This window comes from Typha latifolia, chromosome 2 (genome assembly GCF_019914945.1).
Source record: "Typha latifolia isolate L0001 chromosome 2, TyphaL0001v2, whole genome shotgun sequence".
NCBI classification, from domain to species: domain Eukaryota; kingdom Viridiplantae; phylum Streptophyta; class Magnoliopsida; order Poales; family Typhaceae; genus Typha; species Typha latifolia.
Window position 1 is genome coordinate 3,377,823 of NC_133087.1, and position 18,198 is coordinate 3,396,020.

General features: G+C 41.2%; 3 protein-coding genes across 6 annotated transcripts; 2 read left to right on the plus strand and 1 right to left on the minus strand.

The window, feature by feature from the left end:
• The first annotated feature begins 1,828 nt into the window (after positions 1-1,828).
• On the plus strand, positions 1,829-4,837 carry LOC140781619 (coleoptile phototropism protein 1-like). The gene is made up of 2 exons (XM_073127684.1): positions 1,829-2,840; positions 4,127-4,837. The coding sequence occupies exons 1-2, from the start codon at positions 1,896-1,898 to the stop codon at positions 4,667-4,669; spliced, it is 1,488 nt and encodes a 495-aa protein (XP_072983785.1). The 5' UTR covers positions 1,829-1,895; the 3' UTR covers positions 4,670-4,837.
• A 374-nt stretch (positions 4,838-5,211) lies between these two features.
• On the plus strand, positions 5,212-7,407 carry LOC140781377 (pentatricopeptide repeat-containing protein At3g22690-like). The gene has a single exon (XM_073127325.1). It carries the CDS (start codon positions 5,212-5,214, stop codon positions 7,405-7,407), a length of 2,196 nt encoding a protein of 731 aa, XP_072983426.1.
• Positions 7,408-7,587: 180 nt separating this feature from the next.
• Positions 7,588-17,276, minus strand: LOC140781617 (protein argonaute PNH1-like). 4 transcript variants are annotated; one of them, XM_073127681.1, is made up of 25 exons: positions 17,021-17,276; positions 16,147-16,342; positions 16,015-16,078; positions 14,893-15,305; positions 14,607-14,812; positions 14,379-14,525; positions 14,156-14,289; positions 13,926-14,035; positions 13,588-13,694; positions 13,356-13,494; positions 13,125-13,241; positions 11,390-11,497; positions 11,216-11,287; positions 10,990-11,112; positions 10,679-10,838; positions 10,453-10,574; positions 10,225-10,362; positions 9,990-10,132; positions 9,666-9,728; positions 9,487-9,550; positions 9,270-9,405; positions 9,017-9,090; positions 8,310-8,404; positions 8,196-8,227; positions 7,588-7,966 (listed from the first exon to the last, which is right to left on the minus strand). In XM_073127681.1, exons 4-25 carry the CDS (start codon positions 15,241-15,243, stop codon positions 7,797-7,799), a joined length of 2,811 nt encoding a protein of 936 aa, XP_072983782.1. In that variant the 5' UTR covers positions 15,244-15,305; positions 16,015-16,078; positions 16,147-16,342; positions 17,021-17,276; the 3' UTR covers positions 7,588-7,796. The 4 variants fall into 4 exon arrangements, with proteins under 4 accessions (XP_072983782.1, XP_072983781.1, XP_072983784.1 ...); XM_073127680.1 differs by lacking the exon at positions 16,147-16,342 and having other exon boundaries at positions 17,021-17,253; XM_073127683.1 differs by lacking the exon at positions 16,147-16,342 and having other exon boundaries at positions 14,893-15,252; positions 17,021-17,161.
• Positions 17,277-18,198: the final 922 nt, after the last annotated feature.

Here is an 18,198-nt window from a genome sequence, read left to right on the forward strand (position 1 = left end):
CTCCAATCGTTTCAATTATTTATCATCAGCTTCAGCTGTCAAACACATCTCCCCAGCAGTAATTGTACAACTCTTATGGATATCTTTTATTCTTCTCGTAGACAACCATGGAATCAAAAGAGTACCTTCATGTCCTCTACTTTACAACATTTAATTGACTAATGATTTCCATTTCCCCTCCTGTACGATTTGTCTGTCCATCTTTTGCGAGACCTGTGACGGATTTGACTTGGGTTCTCTCCCCCACTATCGAAGAGTACGTGCCCGTGTTAATTAATATATAATACATCTATTATCATCTAATACGACAGTTTTTTTTTCTTCTCAACCGTAAGTAAACTTTATTATACATAGCCGTTTATGATAAACTTGAGGTAAATGCCTTCGAGTTGATATGAAAATATTGATGTCTGCTTTCACGTGAGATGGTATTATTGAGTTAGGCTGTGAAGGTTATCATCACGAAATGCCAAAGAGCAGGCTGCATATATATATATATAGAAGAGAATGATCAAGTGGGATATGTTACGCTGGAGATCGAATACCAACGATTCACGTGAACTCATCGTTGGTGTGGCTCCAAAAGCTTAACCCGTCCGAGGAATTCTTTATTACTAGAGGACAAGATCAAACAGGCTATATGTGCCAGGTGAATGAATATATGTGCAGTAATTTATAGGGTTTAATGCTGCACCTCCGCCAATAATTTTGATTCCATTATGACCAAGATAAGATGATATGTATTTATTATGGTTAACTAGTATATTATTCTTACTCTTATTTTGTTATGCTAACACGGTCTTAAATAAAATAACGATGAATATTAGTGCAGTTATTTAACCTATATATTACAAATAATTAACCTCTTTGTTTAGTATACGGTTAATTTATAATCAAACTCATAATCTATCGGAGAAATATAGTTGGATAAAGATTAAAAAAAATGAAAGAGACGTTGACAGCACGAAAGACAGAAGAGGATAATAGAAGAAGACAATAAACTTTTTTACTGCCCAGGAAAATGGAGGCAAAACACTGCGAAGGTCTTGGTATCTCAGAAAGTTAAAATAAAATATCATCTTAAGCTAGCTAGCTTTTGGATTTAATGCTTCCATAATTAATAAAGTGTGAAGGCCTATTTCAGAAGAAAGGAGAATATCTTAAGATTATCGAACCTTCATACGTGGTGTGAACCTACCAATTTAATAAATAGAGAAACTTTTAAATAACATCCTATACTTTAGTGACTTTTTTAATTATTAATGTCCGGTCATTGAGCTATATAAAATACATTCTTTTTTCTCATAATTTTTTTATAATACTCTACTGCTATTTTGACTAAATAGACTTAACTTTACATTATGATTTATTTAACTTCATAAACAAAACTATTAAAATACCTCAGATAGTCTTAACTTTACCTAACTCACACTAACCAAATTGATGAATATACTCTCGATAAAAAAAATGTTATTGAAGAAATTTAGATTTTATAAAAATACCTCAGAGAAATATAAAACAATATATATATAAGGATGTTTTAGGTATTTTGAAAGGCAGACTTTAGTATCCCACTAAAGGAATATTATTGTTTAAATATAATTTTGTTAGAGATTGATTAATTTAAATGAACTGAGTGCGATAAAAATAAAATATCGAATTATAATTAGTTCAAAATAGAGCGTTAACCACAAAATTACTAAAATATAAAGGTGTTATCTGAAAGTTTCCTCATAAATAAATAAATATATATAGCTATCAATATTCAAATTTACCATTTATTTACTCTTGGTATGATAAATAAATTTCAATGTTTCTGCACGAGTTCAGATGACTGAGTACGGAGATAAGGGACTTTTAGAAGGGCTATATTGGAAAAAAGCCTATTCCTAGACATGCCTGTCCTCTCTCCTGGCCACATGTGCGTTCATGTCGTCTTCCTTCTTCCTCCTTCCTCCTTCCTCTTTCCTCCATTATATATTTTTGATAATATAACTCTAGACAGAACAACGCCAGCACTCCTCTTTCTACCTACTGATCTCCCACGTCAAACGATGAGGTCTCCTTCTCGGAGCCCCAAGTCGCCCATCTCCTCCGTCAAACCTTTGAGCCCGAAACCGAAACCCGCTATGCCGCCGGAGCCGAGCTGGCTGGACGAGTCGTCCATCCACGAGATGGACCACTTTGCCCGGACCTTATCGGGCATAAAGTCGAAGGGGATCCGACCCGACCACCTCGCCTCCGTCCTCTCCCACTACGCATCCCATTGGCTCCCCGAGCTCGCCGCCTCCACGTCGGCCCGCTTCTCCGACACGAATAATAACAGCAGCAGCAGCACCCACACCCCGGAGAGCCCGACGGCCACGTGGCTGAAGAAGAGGTTCTACGTGGAGTCTCTGGTGGCGGCGCTGCCGCCGGAGAAGGAAGGAGGGGTGGCATGCGACTTCCTGCTGCGGCTGCTCCGCACGGGGAGCATGGTCGGGGCGGACGCGAAGTGCCTGCGGGAGCTGGAGGCACGTGCGGGGCGGATGCTGGATGGGGCCACCCTCGGGGATGTGATGATACCGGGTTTCAGCCACACGTGCGGGACCCTGCTCGACGTCGGCCTCGCGCTGCGGCTCGTCCGGCGGTTCTTCCTCGCCGAGCAGGAGCAGGAGAGGGGCGGGGGAGGTGGGGCGGCGGCGGCGAAGGTGGCGAGGCTGGTGGACGGGTACCTCGCCGAGGCGGCGGTCGACGCAGCGCTGGGGATCGGAGAGTTCGAGGAGCTCGCGCGGGCGGTGCCGGCGCACGCGCGCGCCACCGACGATGGGATCTACCGCGCCGTCGACACCTACATCAAGGTGAAGCACGTTTACTAAAGGCTGATGTTTTGCTATTTTGACACCGCAATTTTTCACTATTTCTCTTCACACCTCCTAGTTTTCGTAATAACCAGTAAAAAGAAAACCTCTTCAAACCGTTGATCATAATACTCTTTGTCATTCAGTCGTTTCATTCATCCTAAGTAGAGAGTAATATATGCAAAATTTTCCTTCTTTTAAATTCTAAAACCCCAACAACAAACTGCAACACGTGTTATCATGTTAGGTCACGGACTCCACCTTTTAATTACTTTCGTCACCGTATAATCTTATATACAGTCGAGTTAGGCAATATATATATATATGAACAAAAGTAACAGTAGTAAAATGTAATCTTCGTAGTCTTTATCTAGTAAATCCAAAATTCCAGTGGGCATAATGAGATCTATTTCAGACAACAATCACTATATAGCACTCGGATCCATCTCAAAGATGACAAATTATGCCAGTCTCATTGCCCTCTGGCCTGTGCCATTCCTTTGGACCCCTAAACTTAACCTTTTTATTTTCTTTCTAGTGGTGGAGACCACTGCAATATATGTCCCATCTAAGTGTCCGTTAGTCGCCCGGAGATACTAGTCAAATGGTATAACTTTGTGGCAGGCCATTGTCATGCATCCCTAGATTGGTTGATGTGACCTGAGTCGAAATCTTTTCTGTTTACTTTGTGGGCCCCGATGTAGTAGGATATGCCAAGGAGATACACACCGTGGACCTCCTTTTACGAGTGATACTGTAAAATTAAATGTAAAAGAAAGTAACGCTGTTTGTTTTTAGTATTAGAAATTTTATCAAAGACGCAGTATATTTTTTATTTTATGATCATTCGTGTCATTCATATCTTACTATACAAATGTTATCATTTTTATCAATTTTTTTTTATTTACTTGAACAACTAACATGATAGATAATAAATTATTATCTTAGAAAATAAAAAATCTTAAATACCCACATAAATTATAAAATGTACTGACTTATTGAGAATTTTATTGTATGCATCCTACTGTACATGTAATTATCGTTTGATCCTGTATTTTAAATTTATTACCTCAAAAATAGCTAATAGGATAATGCTCAGTTGGTTAAAGGAGTTCACATTGCAAGGGTGTTCTAGAGTTTGAATTCAGATCGGTTTAATTGAGCTATGTTTAAATTCTCACTTCACTCAAAAAGACTTTAAGATAGACAATAAAGACAAAACATAATAAAAAGAAAAAGTTAGGGTGTAAATTATAAGATCCTTCACTTGTTATATAAATCTTCAGGCCCATCCGAATACAACGAAGCAAGAGAGGAAGACCCTGTCCCGCCTCATCGACGCCCGCAAGCTCACCGCCGAGGCCTCCCTCCACGCGATCCAGAACGACCGCCTTCCAGTGCGCTCCGTGATCCAAGTCCTCTTCTCCGAGCACAACAAGCTCAACCGCCTCACCGACTGGAGCGGATCCTTCACCGGCGCGAGGAGCCCCAGCCCGGCCCTCGACCATCTCTCCGGCGCCCGCTGCCCTTCCAAGAGGGCGGAGTCCTTCGCGCACCACCAGGAGCTGCGCAGGCTGAGAGATGACGTGGCGAGGCTGCAGGTGCGGTGCAACGCCCTCCAAGTTCAGGTGGATAGGCTCAACTCGGAGAAGAGGAGGCGAGGGTTGTTTAGGTGGAGCTCCTTCTTGTTCGGAGGAGCTGACGTGGTGAAGGTAGACGATTCCGAGAGCGGAGCGGAGCGGCGGACGCCGGTGAGCCTGAAGAAGGGGAAGTCGACGGCGACGCATGGGATGGCCACGCCACCCAAGTGGCGCAACTCACTGTCTTGATCAAGAGTGATCACTACGTGGAAGTGGTGTTAATTAATATAGTAACTCAATTATCATCTTACTTAAAAGTGTCCAATATCACTTGCATTGCTATTTTGTCTTAGTCATGAGAGTGAAGCACTTGATATATATGTCTAACTAGCAAGAAAAGAACATATTACGACAGTATTCTCCTATTTGTTAATTGTACTTTTGGAAGTAATTAATCTGGACCTTGTAAATGTGCCAAATAAGTAGAATATCCTACGTACTTGGCACTTGGCAGATGTTTGGCCACGTAGGACATTATATAAGATTTGAATGCCGTGGCTAGTTCTCGACGTACGGTTGACGACTTCATCAGCATATCACTGGACAAGGAGTGGTGCGAAATCCAAATCCCTTTTAGGACTCTCAGAACCAAATTTGCCGAATTCTACACATAGCCTGCGTCCCTGGCTTCCAGCTTACGGAAGCCATCACCGACTAAGATCCCGGTTGTTCCTTATAGAACTCCAAACTCAGGAATAATTCCGGAATAATTGGTTGGTTATTCCGCCGCTATGTCCACCCTTATCCTTCCCTCCTCCCTCACCCTCCTCTCTCAACGCCTGACCGCCTCGGAGCGAAACCCCATCTCCACCTCCCACCCAAACTACCGCCTCTCTCTCTCCAATCCAATCCTCGCCCGCCTCGAGAACTGCGCCTCAATGGCCGAGCTCCGCCAGCTCCACGCTCACATGATCACGTCCGGCCTCGCGCGTGAGCCATTCGCCGCCTCCCGCCTCCTTGCCTTCTCCGCCCTTTCCCTCCACGGCGACCTCCACTACGCCTTCTCTCTCTTCCGCCACCAAATCCCAAATCCAAACCTCTTCGCCTACAATGCCATGATTAGAGCCTTCTCCAGAAGCAATCATCCCGAGATTTCACTTCTTTTCTACGTCGAAATGCTCGGACTTGGCTTTTTTCCCGATAGCTACACCTTTCCCTTCTTGCTTAAGTCCTGCGCCCATCTATTAGCTTTTTTCGAAGGGCAAATGGTCCACGCCCATGCTACCAAGATGGGATTTTGGAGCGACCCATTTGTTGGTAACTCGTTGATACACGCGTATGCCGAGATCGGTAGGTTTGAGCTCGCAAAGAAGGTGTTCGACGAAATGCCTGAGAGGGAGCGGAATGAAGTCTCATGGGCTGCTATGATTTCTGGGTTTGTTAGTAACGATCATTCAGAAGAGGCGTTAGATTTATTTTGCTCAAAGGATTGGAGGAACATGGATGTTGATCAGATTACACTGGCGACTGTTCTTTCGGCGTGCGCTCGGGTTAGAGATTTGCAGCTAGGGAAGGATATCCATTTCTATATAAAGGAAAAGGGTGTTGATGTTGGAGTAATTTTGGGTAATTCACTGATGAACATGTACGCGAAGTGCAGGGAAATGGAAATTGCTCATGAGATATTTGGTGGTATGATCACGAAGGACTCGATTTCTTGGAGTGTTCTCATTGCTGGGCTTGTGGAGAATGGATCCTTGGAGCAGGCCTTAGAGCTATTCTCTGAAATGAAAGTGAGGAGTGAAAGTGTGAATGAAGCAACAATTCTGAGCTTAGTAGCAGCTTGTGGGCAGCTGGAGTTAGGGCTTGAGATTCATGGTTATGTAAGAAACATGGGTTTTGACACAAGTATCGCAATCTGCAATGCGCTTATTGATATGTATTCGAGGACTAGAAATATCGAACTGGCGAGAAATGTTTTTGATGAAATGCCCGAAAAAGACATTATCTCCTGGAATTCAATGATTGCTGGCTATGCTCGATGCGGTAACATGAATATTGCTGGTATTCTCTTTCAGCGGATGCCTGTAAAGGATAACTTCTCTTGGAGCAGTATGATTCTTGGGCATGTCAGGAATGATGAACCAGAGGAAGCTATTAGTCTCTGCAAAGCACTTATGCAAGATGGCGGTATCGAACCTGATAAGGTGACCCTACTTAGTGTCACAGTGGCATGTGCCCATTTAGGTGCACTTGAAGAAGGAAAAGCAATCCATAGCTACGTCAAGAGCAAGGGAATTCACATTGATGTTTCTTTGGGTACAGCACTAATAGACATGTATGCAAACTGTGGATGCCTCACAGAGGCTGAGAAAGTCTTTGGAAACATGACAGAGAAGGATGTTTCTGCTTGGACTGCGATAATTTCTGGCTTAGCCAAGCATGGGTACGGTAGAGAAGCCCTGCAAATATTCAAGGAGATGCAAACTGTAGGTGAGGACTCAGTAAAACCCAACTCTGTTACATTCTTGAGCGTTTTATCTGCGTGTTCTCATGCTGGATTAGTTGAAGAAGGATGGGAAGTCTACAACAGTATGGCGAGTTATGAGATCGAGCCAGAGATGTCGCACGTGGGATGCATGGTTGATCTCCTTGGGAGGGCAGGGCGCCTGAAGGAGGCCGTCGAGTTTATAGCAAGTTTGAGCTACAAAGTAAAAGCTGATGTGTGGGGTGCTCTTCTCGGTGCCTGCAGAATCCATGGGGATGTGGAGTTGGGACAGGTTGCATGCAGGAAGATACTTGAGTTGGAACCTTTGCATGATGGAGCTCACGTTCTTATGTCGAACATATATGCGGATGCTGGGCATTGGAATGAAACAAAGGCAATGAGGAGGAAAATGGAGGACAAAGGCATTAAGAAGGAGGTTGGGAGAAGTTGGATTGAGGTTGATGGTGTTGTACATTCTTTCACAGCAGGGATTGCGTAGTAGATATTTGTTAAATTCAGTGTATCAGATGACCCATTCCCGCTACTCTTTGATGGAGAATCACCCCTTCAAAAGGTTTATCAGATGTATATAGACTTTTGATATTAAAGCATTGGTCATTTGATCATTCTACATAAACCTTTGTAATATCTAAGCAGTCAACAGAAGTAGAGACCAACAGAACGAGAAACCTAACCTATCATGGCATTTGAGATAGGGATGATACATTACATTGTTGATCTCGCTAGTATACAGGCAGTTCAGTCCCTAGCCAAGCTGAACAGTTTTATCTGGGTACTGAACGTCTACGGGGAATGCATAATTCACTGAACCTTTACATTGTAAATACAGCATGGTGCACAGTGTGCAACTTATTCTTGCTTCCTGTATCAACAGTAGAACATGACCCTCTTCACCTTCTCTTTCAATGCTGGTAATGGCTTCACAGAGGATCCGTTTGTTGTGCGAGAGCTCTTGGATGTTGCATTATCAGATTCCTCTGGTTCCATGTAGAAGCGGGCTCGGTATGCAGCTAGATGAGCATAGTATGCCGGAGGTACTGTTCCAAATATCACAAGGTATGAAAGGGATTCAGAACGGGAATAACATCAAAATATCCCACCTGAATGTGTGCTAATTACTTCTAATTCTGAAGAGGAACCATTTTTCCATGATTTCCCAGATATTTTGTAGAGTGAATGGTAAACAAAATGCCTTTCAATATTACTGACACAAATACATATAAAAAGATATCGAGTATGAGAAGAGGGACGGGAGTAGAAGCATACCAACAGAAACAGAGCGCGTGCAACGAGCATACCTACAGCCATTCGCCAAATTAAAGTGAAAGAATGTTAGTCCCAATTAAACATGCAAATAGAGTTTCAGTGATAGGATCATACGTGTAGCAAAGATTATTTGTCAACGTCTGCATTTCATCTGCCGTGAAATTATTCTCATCCCATAGCACATGGTAATGGGCTGGTCGACTAGTCCCCTGCAAATCCCAAGGCCACAGTTCAGTGAGGTTTACTGCTGAAACCAATGTATTTAACATAGAAGAAAAGTTGCTAAATTAGGTGATTTTATAAGAATAACTAGTATCTGATTTATTATTTCATATTGCTTTTGAATTTTTGTTAAGTGGCTTGAATTGCAAAATTATGGCACTGAGACTGAAGTTGCCTACACTTCATTGTTTTTTCAACTATAGATCAATATACTCAGACATACAAAAAGCACTACAGATCATCTTGCACAGCCATCATTACTCAGTGACAAAATATGATGAGATGATTCGAGGTACAGGTTCTTTTCTACCTGAAAACAGCTTGAACGTTTCTGTATATAAAATCTGGGATAAAAAAATCCATCCCAAACCAACCATAGTCGTGTTGCAGAAAGACAATAAATTAATGCAGAAAAACAGATTTCAACAATTTCTCACTCTATGCACATTCGTTCAACAATTTATGCATAAACTGTATATTTTCTATTTAACAAACTTTAAATTGTCCAAAGCAACCAAAAGTGATTGACAGTTGTTGCAACAGAAGGTTTTCTGGTCTCATAGATTACGACTATAATCGTGCCAATTTCACATTCATACCTGGATTCCAGCATGGCTGCAGAGATAGAAGTCAAACTCGGTAGGATGACATATTTTAGAATCGACGACTGTGCCTAAATATTCAAATAATTCGTGAGAAAAGAGAGACAAATTTTAGCAAGATAAACATGAAATAGAAGCCTAGAATGATTTCCCCTACTCAATATGAGCAATCGACCCAATGGTTAGAGTGATGGTAGTCAGACTTTTACCAACCATCATAAAGGCTGAAAAAGATGTAGCTACTATATACCTGGCAAAATATTTCCACTCTTGTCTGTGCTACTTCTATCTTTGTGGTTGTTTGCAAATAGTCTCGTATGGTGACGCTTTTGGACCACCACAAAGGTCACTGGAGGCTGGTAATTTGGCTCTAAAGATGCACATGCCTGCAATTTAGTTTCCGACTCACTGTATTAAGATTTAAAATATATGGTGATAATGACACAACAATGTAGGACAATGCTAACCTTGCGAATAGCGTCTAGTTCATACAGTAGGACTTGATAGAACTGTCCTTCACTAACACCATCCCTGAAATAAGAGAACATGACAAAAAATATTAGGGAATTTTTGTCTTGAAAAGATGATCCATTGATTAAAGACAAACAACAGTTGGCGTCCATGATAATGAGATAAAATATAACACCTGTAAAAGATAATCCTTAACGGCTTCTGTCCTGTTGATTTCCTGAAGGAAATTAAGAGCTCCCTGCATCCATTGGATGAAGAAAATATGAACAATGCAATTATGTTGGGTGTGATGAAAAGCCTACAGTTTTGCAAACACTAGCAGATTTCCTTCTATCAGCATCATTAATCTTTTATTTATATATCACAAGCCATGGATTTGGTTACGATACTCACGTCAAAAATAGTTTTTTTTTTTAAAAGAGAGAATGTCAGAAATAGATGCTTCCTCTTCTATGAGATAAAATAAACAGTTTCTTAAGTAAATTGTGTGAAAAGAAACCTGATCATGCCTCCTGTAACAGTGCCCCTCTGAGGATCATTCCATGTCTTATAAAGATCCTGAATGAGTTCTTGCCGATGAGCCTGAGCACATACTAACCCAGCATATTTTGTAACTTCAGGCCAGTCTTGAGAAGCAACAACCTGTAAAGGAAAATTACCAGAAAAGGTGAAAGCAATTTTTAGCATCAGTGCATCGTGCATTAAAAGTGAAAAGAACTAGTCTGAATTATTACTGCAGCAATAGATGGACTAGAATCCTCTCCAGTTTCAGGGTGAGTTACATCTGCACCAAATATGATCGTTGGTATGTCACTGACCAAGGGAATCCTCCAGCTGATAGCATCCAAAAGTACAGTATTTCTTCCACCCATCTGAATGCATCATGCATTAAACACTGAATCTAAAGTTGGCGATATAGTATGCCGATACCATATTCTGAAGAAAAAAGAAAGTACAGTTACCTTGACATTAATTTTGAGAGAGACATTTGCCAAGTATTGTTTGCTGATCTTGAAAACATGCTTTGTGAGGCAACATTGGGATATCAATCCCAAATCAGTTTCGCATATACGCTTGAGATCGCCTACGAAGAAATATGAATCAAGATCAGAATAATATAGCTAGAATTGTTCGACCATCTGCAGAAATGACATTTCAAACATTGAATAAATAAAGCACACTTCTCACCATATAAAGAACCATTGTTATCAGGAAGGATGGCTAAAACCAGCTCTAGCTCTTTTCCCTTGAGTTTGTTTATTGCTGCATTGTACACATGTTTAAGTGCCTTCTCTACTTGTTCTGGTCTTGCAGAATATATTGGTATTACGGGTTCACTGCTATATTCCTGCAGTATGTGATCAATAACATTTAGCTACTCAAAATAACAAATTATAGGGAATCTACAGCATTTGTGTCACAGATATGGGTGTTGTAAAACTAGGCAAAGAGAACTGCTAATATTGAGAAGCAAAGCTACAGGGAGCAAAGAAGTGCACCATGCCGGAAATTTGGCACATGTGTGCTAATTCCTGACAAAATCCGCGAGCAGTACTTTCTTGGACACTTCTTGAGAAGTTAATGCAAGCCCAGTAGTTTACTGTGCATCCATTTATCACTTTCTGCACAAATGAAACAATGCTTCAACAAACATAAACTTCAAGATATGCACTCTACAGAGCATTACAAGAGTTGACAAGTGCAGAGATGTTCAAGTAAACATACCTTGTTCATCATGTTCCACTGGCCAACTTGTGGCAAACACTCCTTTTCTTTTCCAGTGTCATGATATTTTAGCTTCAGAAAAACAAGTTATATAGACAAACAGCACATAAGCAAATAGCACTGTACAACATGAAAGGTGATCAAATTTTCAGAAGGATAAGAACAACGTAGTACCCATGGTGCAGGAAGAACTCGAGCTTCAACCGAAGTTAGCTTCTCACTGATGTTTATGCCAAACTCCTTCGCATAGGGATCTTGTTCATAACCATTTTTATGAACTGTCTGGAGACAAAAAAAGTGAGCAATGGGCTTTTGAAGTCATATTATAACGATTCTCAACACCAAAAAAAAAATATTGTTCTTTTTGGGAGAGAAAATTATACAAACATAGAAATTAGCTACAAGATGTTTTTTCTTCGATAATGCACAGATGTGGATATTGCAGCTGGTTAATGCTTCAACATTTTAAATGGTTACAGAGTGGGACTACAGAACTTAGAACATAAAAACCTCTGTAAAAGCTAGGCCATCATTTTATTCCAGGTGCTCATTTTGAGTATCATCCTTATGCTATCTTTTGCATTACACTTTCCAGCTACTCAGAAGTGAGGAAAACAAGAGAGAGAAAAGAGGCATTTCACTTCAAAAATCAAGCCTCTATGTTCAGTTCAGAGTTCAGAAAAGGATAGTTCTGCTGCTGACAAGGTAGACGATTTGGATTTGATATACCGATGGAGGATCCACATTAAAAGTTTGTGCTAAAGAAAATGAGAAGCAATTCTCTCGAGAAAAGTGCAACTGACTTACAACACCTGATATCCTATTCTCTATCTTTCATCGACGATCGCAAACAATTATTCTGATACCCAAAATTTGTGGGTTCCATTATTCAAACATCTGCCGTAGATTGTATCTGAATTGGACTCAGATTTATCTTTTAGAGTCCATGTCAGATTTATTTTGCAGAGTCATAGTTGAAGTTATGTTTAGAGTTGTTTTAAAATTAGAGCTTTCTCTTTTAGAGTTGTCTTAAAATATGAGTTTTATTTTTAGGCATTTTAGATTAATATTTTATTCTTTAAGATTGGTAACATATGGAGGGAAAAAGTATAAATAAGTACTAAGACCTTTTGTTCAATATGAATGCAATTTTTATTGAATAAATTTTTTTTCGACATTGTGAGAGTTTTGTGGTGAGGCATCTTAACTTAGAATGATTCTAAATGTGCTTTTTGGTGAGATGCCAAACCTTTGGATTGATGAGATTTCATCCATCTATCAAATATGAGTTCTGGTAAGACGATAAATTCTTAGATTGGTGAGATGTTATTCATCTATTAAGTGTGAGTTATGGTGACACACTAATTCTTGGATTGATGAGATGCTATCCACTATTTTAACTCATTCTTGAAGAGAATCTTTCAGTGTTCCCCATTCCTACTGCGCCATAGTCATATTGAATCTCTCCACAAGACCTAACTATTTTTTTCTGACTGTTCCTAAGAGTTGTCACCAGAAAGCACAGGTAGCCACAATGAAATCAAGCAACAAAGTAGCCATATTCTATACTTGCATATGCTATGTAATTGATCACTTTCAAAATATTGATATAATCATCCACTTACATACATGTATAGATTTATTAGATAAAGCCTGTAGGACACAGATCTGCAATTCAGGATGCAGAGATTTACTTCCACAAGTCTCAGTGTTGTGAGTCATGGATTCCCATATATCATTACATAAAGGATGGTTGCTTGAATGGTAAAATAGTTTCAAACTTGTTCCAATGAGCTATAATTCACTCTATCTGCTGAAAATAAGCTCTCCCTTTTTCTTTGAAAAATCATTCATTCATCTACTATCAAAGCGGTTTATGTCAAGATACTTTAAGATAAAAGATTTTTACCTGTAAAATATCCATCTCCTTCTCTCTAGGCCTTTGGCATGTAACTTTTAGAAGCGAAGTGATCTGTCTATCATTCAGCCTCTTCGTATATCTCTGACCCTCAACAATCTTACAAGCCTAAATGACACATCGAATTAGACTGAATTTGGCTAGTTTCTTTTTGGCCTATATATATATACTGAATCAGCAAGGTATAACTAAAAATTTGAGAGCTTGCAGCAATAAAGTCACCTCCATTGGCAGATAACTTGCTTTCTTCTGATTTCCTACTTGGAGGCAAGGAAGATGGGAATGCTGAATTGAAAATCCATACATCTCTTTGAAGTATTCAACTACAGACTTCATATTCATTTGGTCATCAACAGGGAAGCTGCCAAAGTAAGACAAATATAGCCGTTAGTTAATGGAGTGTATTGTCATATGAGAACTAAAAGGAATGGAAACTATCATAATCATAGCATACATCAGCTCACGAGTAGGTTGAGTCGTCAGCCCTGAAATTCGATATTTCCGCCTCACATTTCCTCTATGAGTAACCTCGACTTTCACACCTCGAAGAGCTTTCTTGATCTGCTTCAAATTATCAATCATGAGAACGTACCACTTGATAAGGCAAAAAAGTACAGATAAATGGTATCACATGCTTAATCCAACATCAATGGATAACCCAGTAGTAGCAGATACATACAGTAAAAGATTAATTGAATTTCAATACATATCAAGATGACTAGTAATGCATTTTGGAAAGATTGTAGAAAAGAATTTATGTGCCACTTTAATGGTCTGTGAAACAAGTATTACCTTGATTCTATCAGCGTCACATAATGGCCTTGACATGACATCTTTCCCTAAAATCTGAGCCACAAACTCAATCACAGGGAGAGGTTCAATGAAAGCAGTCGAGGACATATCTGAAATGGTAGATCCAGAAATGTATCTTTAGCAAAACAGAAACATGAATACGTAGAGCAGTACCAAAGGAATTCAAATCATGTGCATGAGAAGTAAATCAAAGAATGAAAATGTCCCACCAATATTGAGAGAGAGACCCATTTGTGTTGGCCTTATACTCTGGTAGAAGCCGCACCATGACTGCAATCCATCGCCCAGCCTCTGAGGTTTCCTGATATCAGGAGAATAAAATGACCTCCCGATAGATGTGTACCTACAACCCATTCAAAACGAAGATGGTCATGCTCCTGGAATCCTACATGCAGGAAATGTGGGCAAGTATCCAATAACAGAAAAGCTCACCTTTGATTCGATAGTTCCCTAAGGACGATATCAAGAACCTGAAGGGTCTCTTGCGGAGCGTCAGCTTGTTTTCCGGCAATAAATTGGCGCAGATGGTGAAGGTCTGCACGAGCTACAAACTTGATTGCAACTTTATACTCCTTTTCTCTTTATAAGTATCACGGATGTCAGTAGGCCCTCCCTATATATAAAATCCGAACCAAGGAGATGAAAGAGAAAGACATAAACCTGATAAGTCCCATTCCATCATCATCCTCTAGCTTTACGGAGAACTCCTTGGAAATGAATGGCAGAGATCCAGCTGTGTAGAGGCTCTTCCTGCCATCATAAGCAGGAAGCCTCATGCCCAACTCAGTCTCCCTGTACAACCTCACAAATTCAGCTATTATACTCCTGTTCATACTCCGCGAGCTCACTGCAGGTGTAATTGTGACCTGTGACCATAACTAAAATAAGAATCCACTACTTCCAACCGTAGAACTTCAATTTAGTAGTTATACTGATCGAGACTTACATCATACTGGATCAAGTCCTTGTCGGGCAATTCAGCCAGAAAATGATTGGCTTTGACAATGCACCTGGTTCCTACCTGTCCAAACCCCGGGCGCCTGGGGAACGTAATTGCTTTGCTCGATGCCGGAGGGCCAACATCAGGGCCGACCTCCGGCTCTATCATCATCATCATCATCGGTTTGTTCACTGTCCTTCCCTTCCCTCGTGACTTTCTCCTGCTCACACATTTCTTGACATCCTGTAAAGGGCACCCGTTCTCGAGCTTCGGCTGGTTCATGCTGTTCTGGAGAGGCTTCTTGGAGATGATATGCTTCTCCCCATTCGAATCCTCTGCCATTTGCCGGAATGGCATCTTAGTGGACTATAACAAGAGAAGGAAACGATCACTCTCTCTATAAAGCCTCTGCAGTGACGCTACAAAAGAGGAAGACGCGAAAGCATCAGTAATGTAATGGCAGCATTGATATCCATCGCAGAAGTTTGCAACCATTGCACGTATTTGACTTTCTAGGCTTGCATTAATTAACTGAGTGTATGAAAAAAAATTAAAAATAAATGCCCCGTTACTTCATATCTTATTTACTATGACAAAAATGTCGCATAACTTTAAAAAATAATAATATTAGCTTACTTACGTAGTTTAATAATACATATTATATAGACACTACTAAGTACAAATCTTAGTTACAGGTATGGAATACCCATTAACACCAGTCAAAAAAAAAAGCGTAACTGCTGCAGCGAGCAGCAGAAAGAAACAGGGGACCACGTCGAAAATTGTGACTGTTGTTGTTCTCTTATTAAAATAAGAGAGGTAATAACTATAGATAGGGCATGTTGTGGGGGGGTGAAAGGAAGGGGATAAGTGGGAAGCCGACAAAGGGCACTAAAAAAGGTAACAGCACGAGATGGGAGAAAGGGGGATAATACCATGGACGTGTCGTTATGTGAGAAAAATTAGGTTAACGAGGACAAGGTCGCTCTTTACCGAGACCAAAGACGGAAACGAATTAATTGATCGCGTATTTAATTTCTAAACATTCTACGGTCCCCATCAAAAGCCCAAACGAGTAAACTCGATCGTTTAACCAAACAAGTGGCGGATAAACCTTAACAAGCATACCTGCGCTGCTGATGTGGAGGCTTTGATGACTCGGTTCCCACAGTACCGCACGCGCTCCAACCACCTGTCACGTGACGCACACCATTAAGAAAGAGGTTGGTGAGAGGAAAGACTAGAGCTTCCTTCGTTCACCTCCGGTGACGACAGGATGATGACAAGACGTTAAGGTTCGCGGCATTAATGATCTACGGATCCGAAGATGAGGAACCCGCACGAATAGTAAAGCGTAGAGCAGGGGGCAAGAGACGACTCGTACGTACAAACAAATCTTAGCCGTCGACGTCTGCACGGATCCGTCAATCAAAGCGGCTGGAGCTGAACTGATGGACTGCAAGGTAAAAGAGCCGCGGTGAGATCACCGCCGGAGAGAAGAGAAGGAGATCAAGAGGCGAAAACGACGAAGACGGGGGTAGCAAACAAGAAGAGCAATCATGAGATTGCTAATTTGCTACAAGAGATTTGAACAAAAAGGAAGAAAAATCTGAAGGGAGGAGAGTGAGACTGGGACAGAGACTGAGAGATCTCAACCGACAAACCCATTGCGTCACGCTTTAGGTGCAGGGCGTCGGGAAACGCTTCTTTGTTTCCACTCCACGACGACGACTAGGAGGTGGGGCTCAGCCTTCAATGCGACTCGCCTCAAACGCAGCAACTCCTTCGGATTTGGCTTTTAGCGATTAAATTGCTCACTGCTATTCTCCTGCGCTGGACTGGGAGTGGAGCACTTGGACGAGTGTGGGGATATTCTTCCACGGCAAATCTCCATTTCAGCGGGAAATCAGGATAGATGAGATCGGAGAGAGAGAAGGGGGGGTGGGGGGTGTAAAATTTTGAGCCACGCGAACGAATCGAGAAAGGGATTTTACAAGTAAAAACGCCTAGAGTCCACAAAGCCCTCAAACTGAAGCAAAATTTCCGATCGATAGCGATGAAACATCGTCTCCAAATCACCAAGACGCACCACCGATCAAAATAAACAAGAACCGAGAGGAAAGAGGAAGCGAACCTAGCGCGAGGGAGACGAAGCTTCAGATCGGTCCAAGATGGCGAGGATCGAGCCGAGAAAGGCGAGCAATGCAGCTACAAAATGCCGCCGCCGCTGCATTCGAGGAGAAAGCGTGCGGTTAAAAGTAACAATTGACCCACTTCTCTGAACTTGGACTGTAGCAGTATAATAAGGGAGGAAAGAGAAAAGGAAGCAAAGCTTTCAGTGCTCTTCCATGCTTCTCCTTTTTCCCCCCAATAACGATAGCTTTTCCTTTAGCACGCGAGAGAGATGAGAGAGAAGGGGGATAAAGGGGGCCGGGGATGATGGGAAGCGTGGAGCTCGAGAATCGAAGCGTAGGAAATGTCTCTGGAGTCGAGAACGACAGATCTCGAAAGCACGCGCGAAGGAGAGGAGAGGGCAGTGGAGGCGTGGGGCAGGTGGTGTTTGTTTGTTTTGTTTTAATTTTTGCCTTTTAAAGCCCTCAAGGATTTGCTAATTATTTCCGGACAGTACAAAGTTAATATATGATAGCTATTTTTAGTAAGCTTACTGTGCCTCCCGTTTAGTAACCACATGCACGCCAAACTTTAAAAAAGTTCGACGAGTCTCTAGACCTAGCTAATATTATTACACTGTTTGGCTAGAGATGCGGTGTGAAGGACGGATCTACGTCTCAAATTCTAATGGCATAATTTTAGCACTTTATTAGTACGAACTTTAGCATTAAGATTCTATTTAATTATGATTGTACGTGCTAATTAATCCAACAAAGGATACTTTAATTATTAGATTCTCTCCTCTAGAAAGTACAACCATTATCACTGCAACGGCAAGGAAAAAGGTCAAAAAGGAGTGCGAGTTAAACCAAGTTTAATGCGGCATGCATGAGGGAGCATCACTTTCAAAGTAAGGAGCATGTCGGCCAGTCAGTCGCATTACCATCTTAGTTGGACTGAGTACTAAAACGCAAATAAATAAGTAACATTAATATTATCTCTAATGGTGAGTGTATGAGTGTACGTAGTGCTTTAATCGATCGTTAAGTAAGTTTTTTTTTTGTTTTCTAAAAAAAAAAACCTGATGATCAGAAGAAAGAATCGGCCAGGCCATGACTTTATCAGAAGAATAGCTTCGTTGGTCTCACGACTGAGATTCATGGGACCACTTTCCCCGGCACCCACTTTTTGCCTTCGATA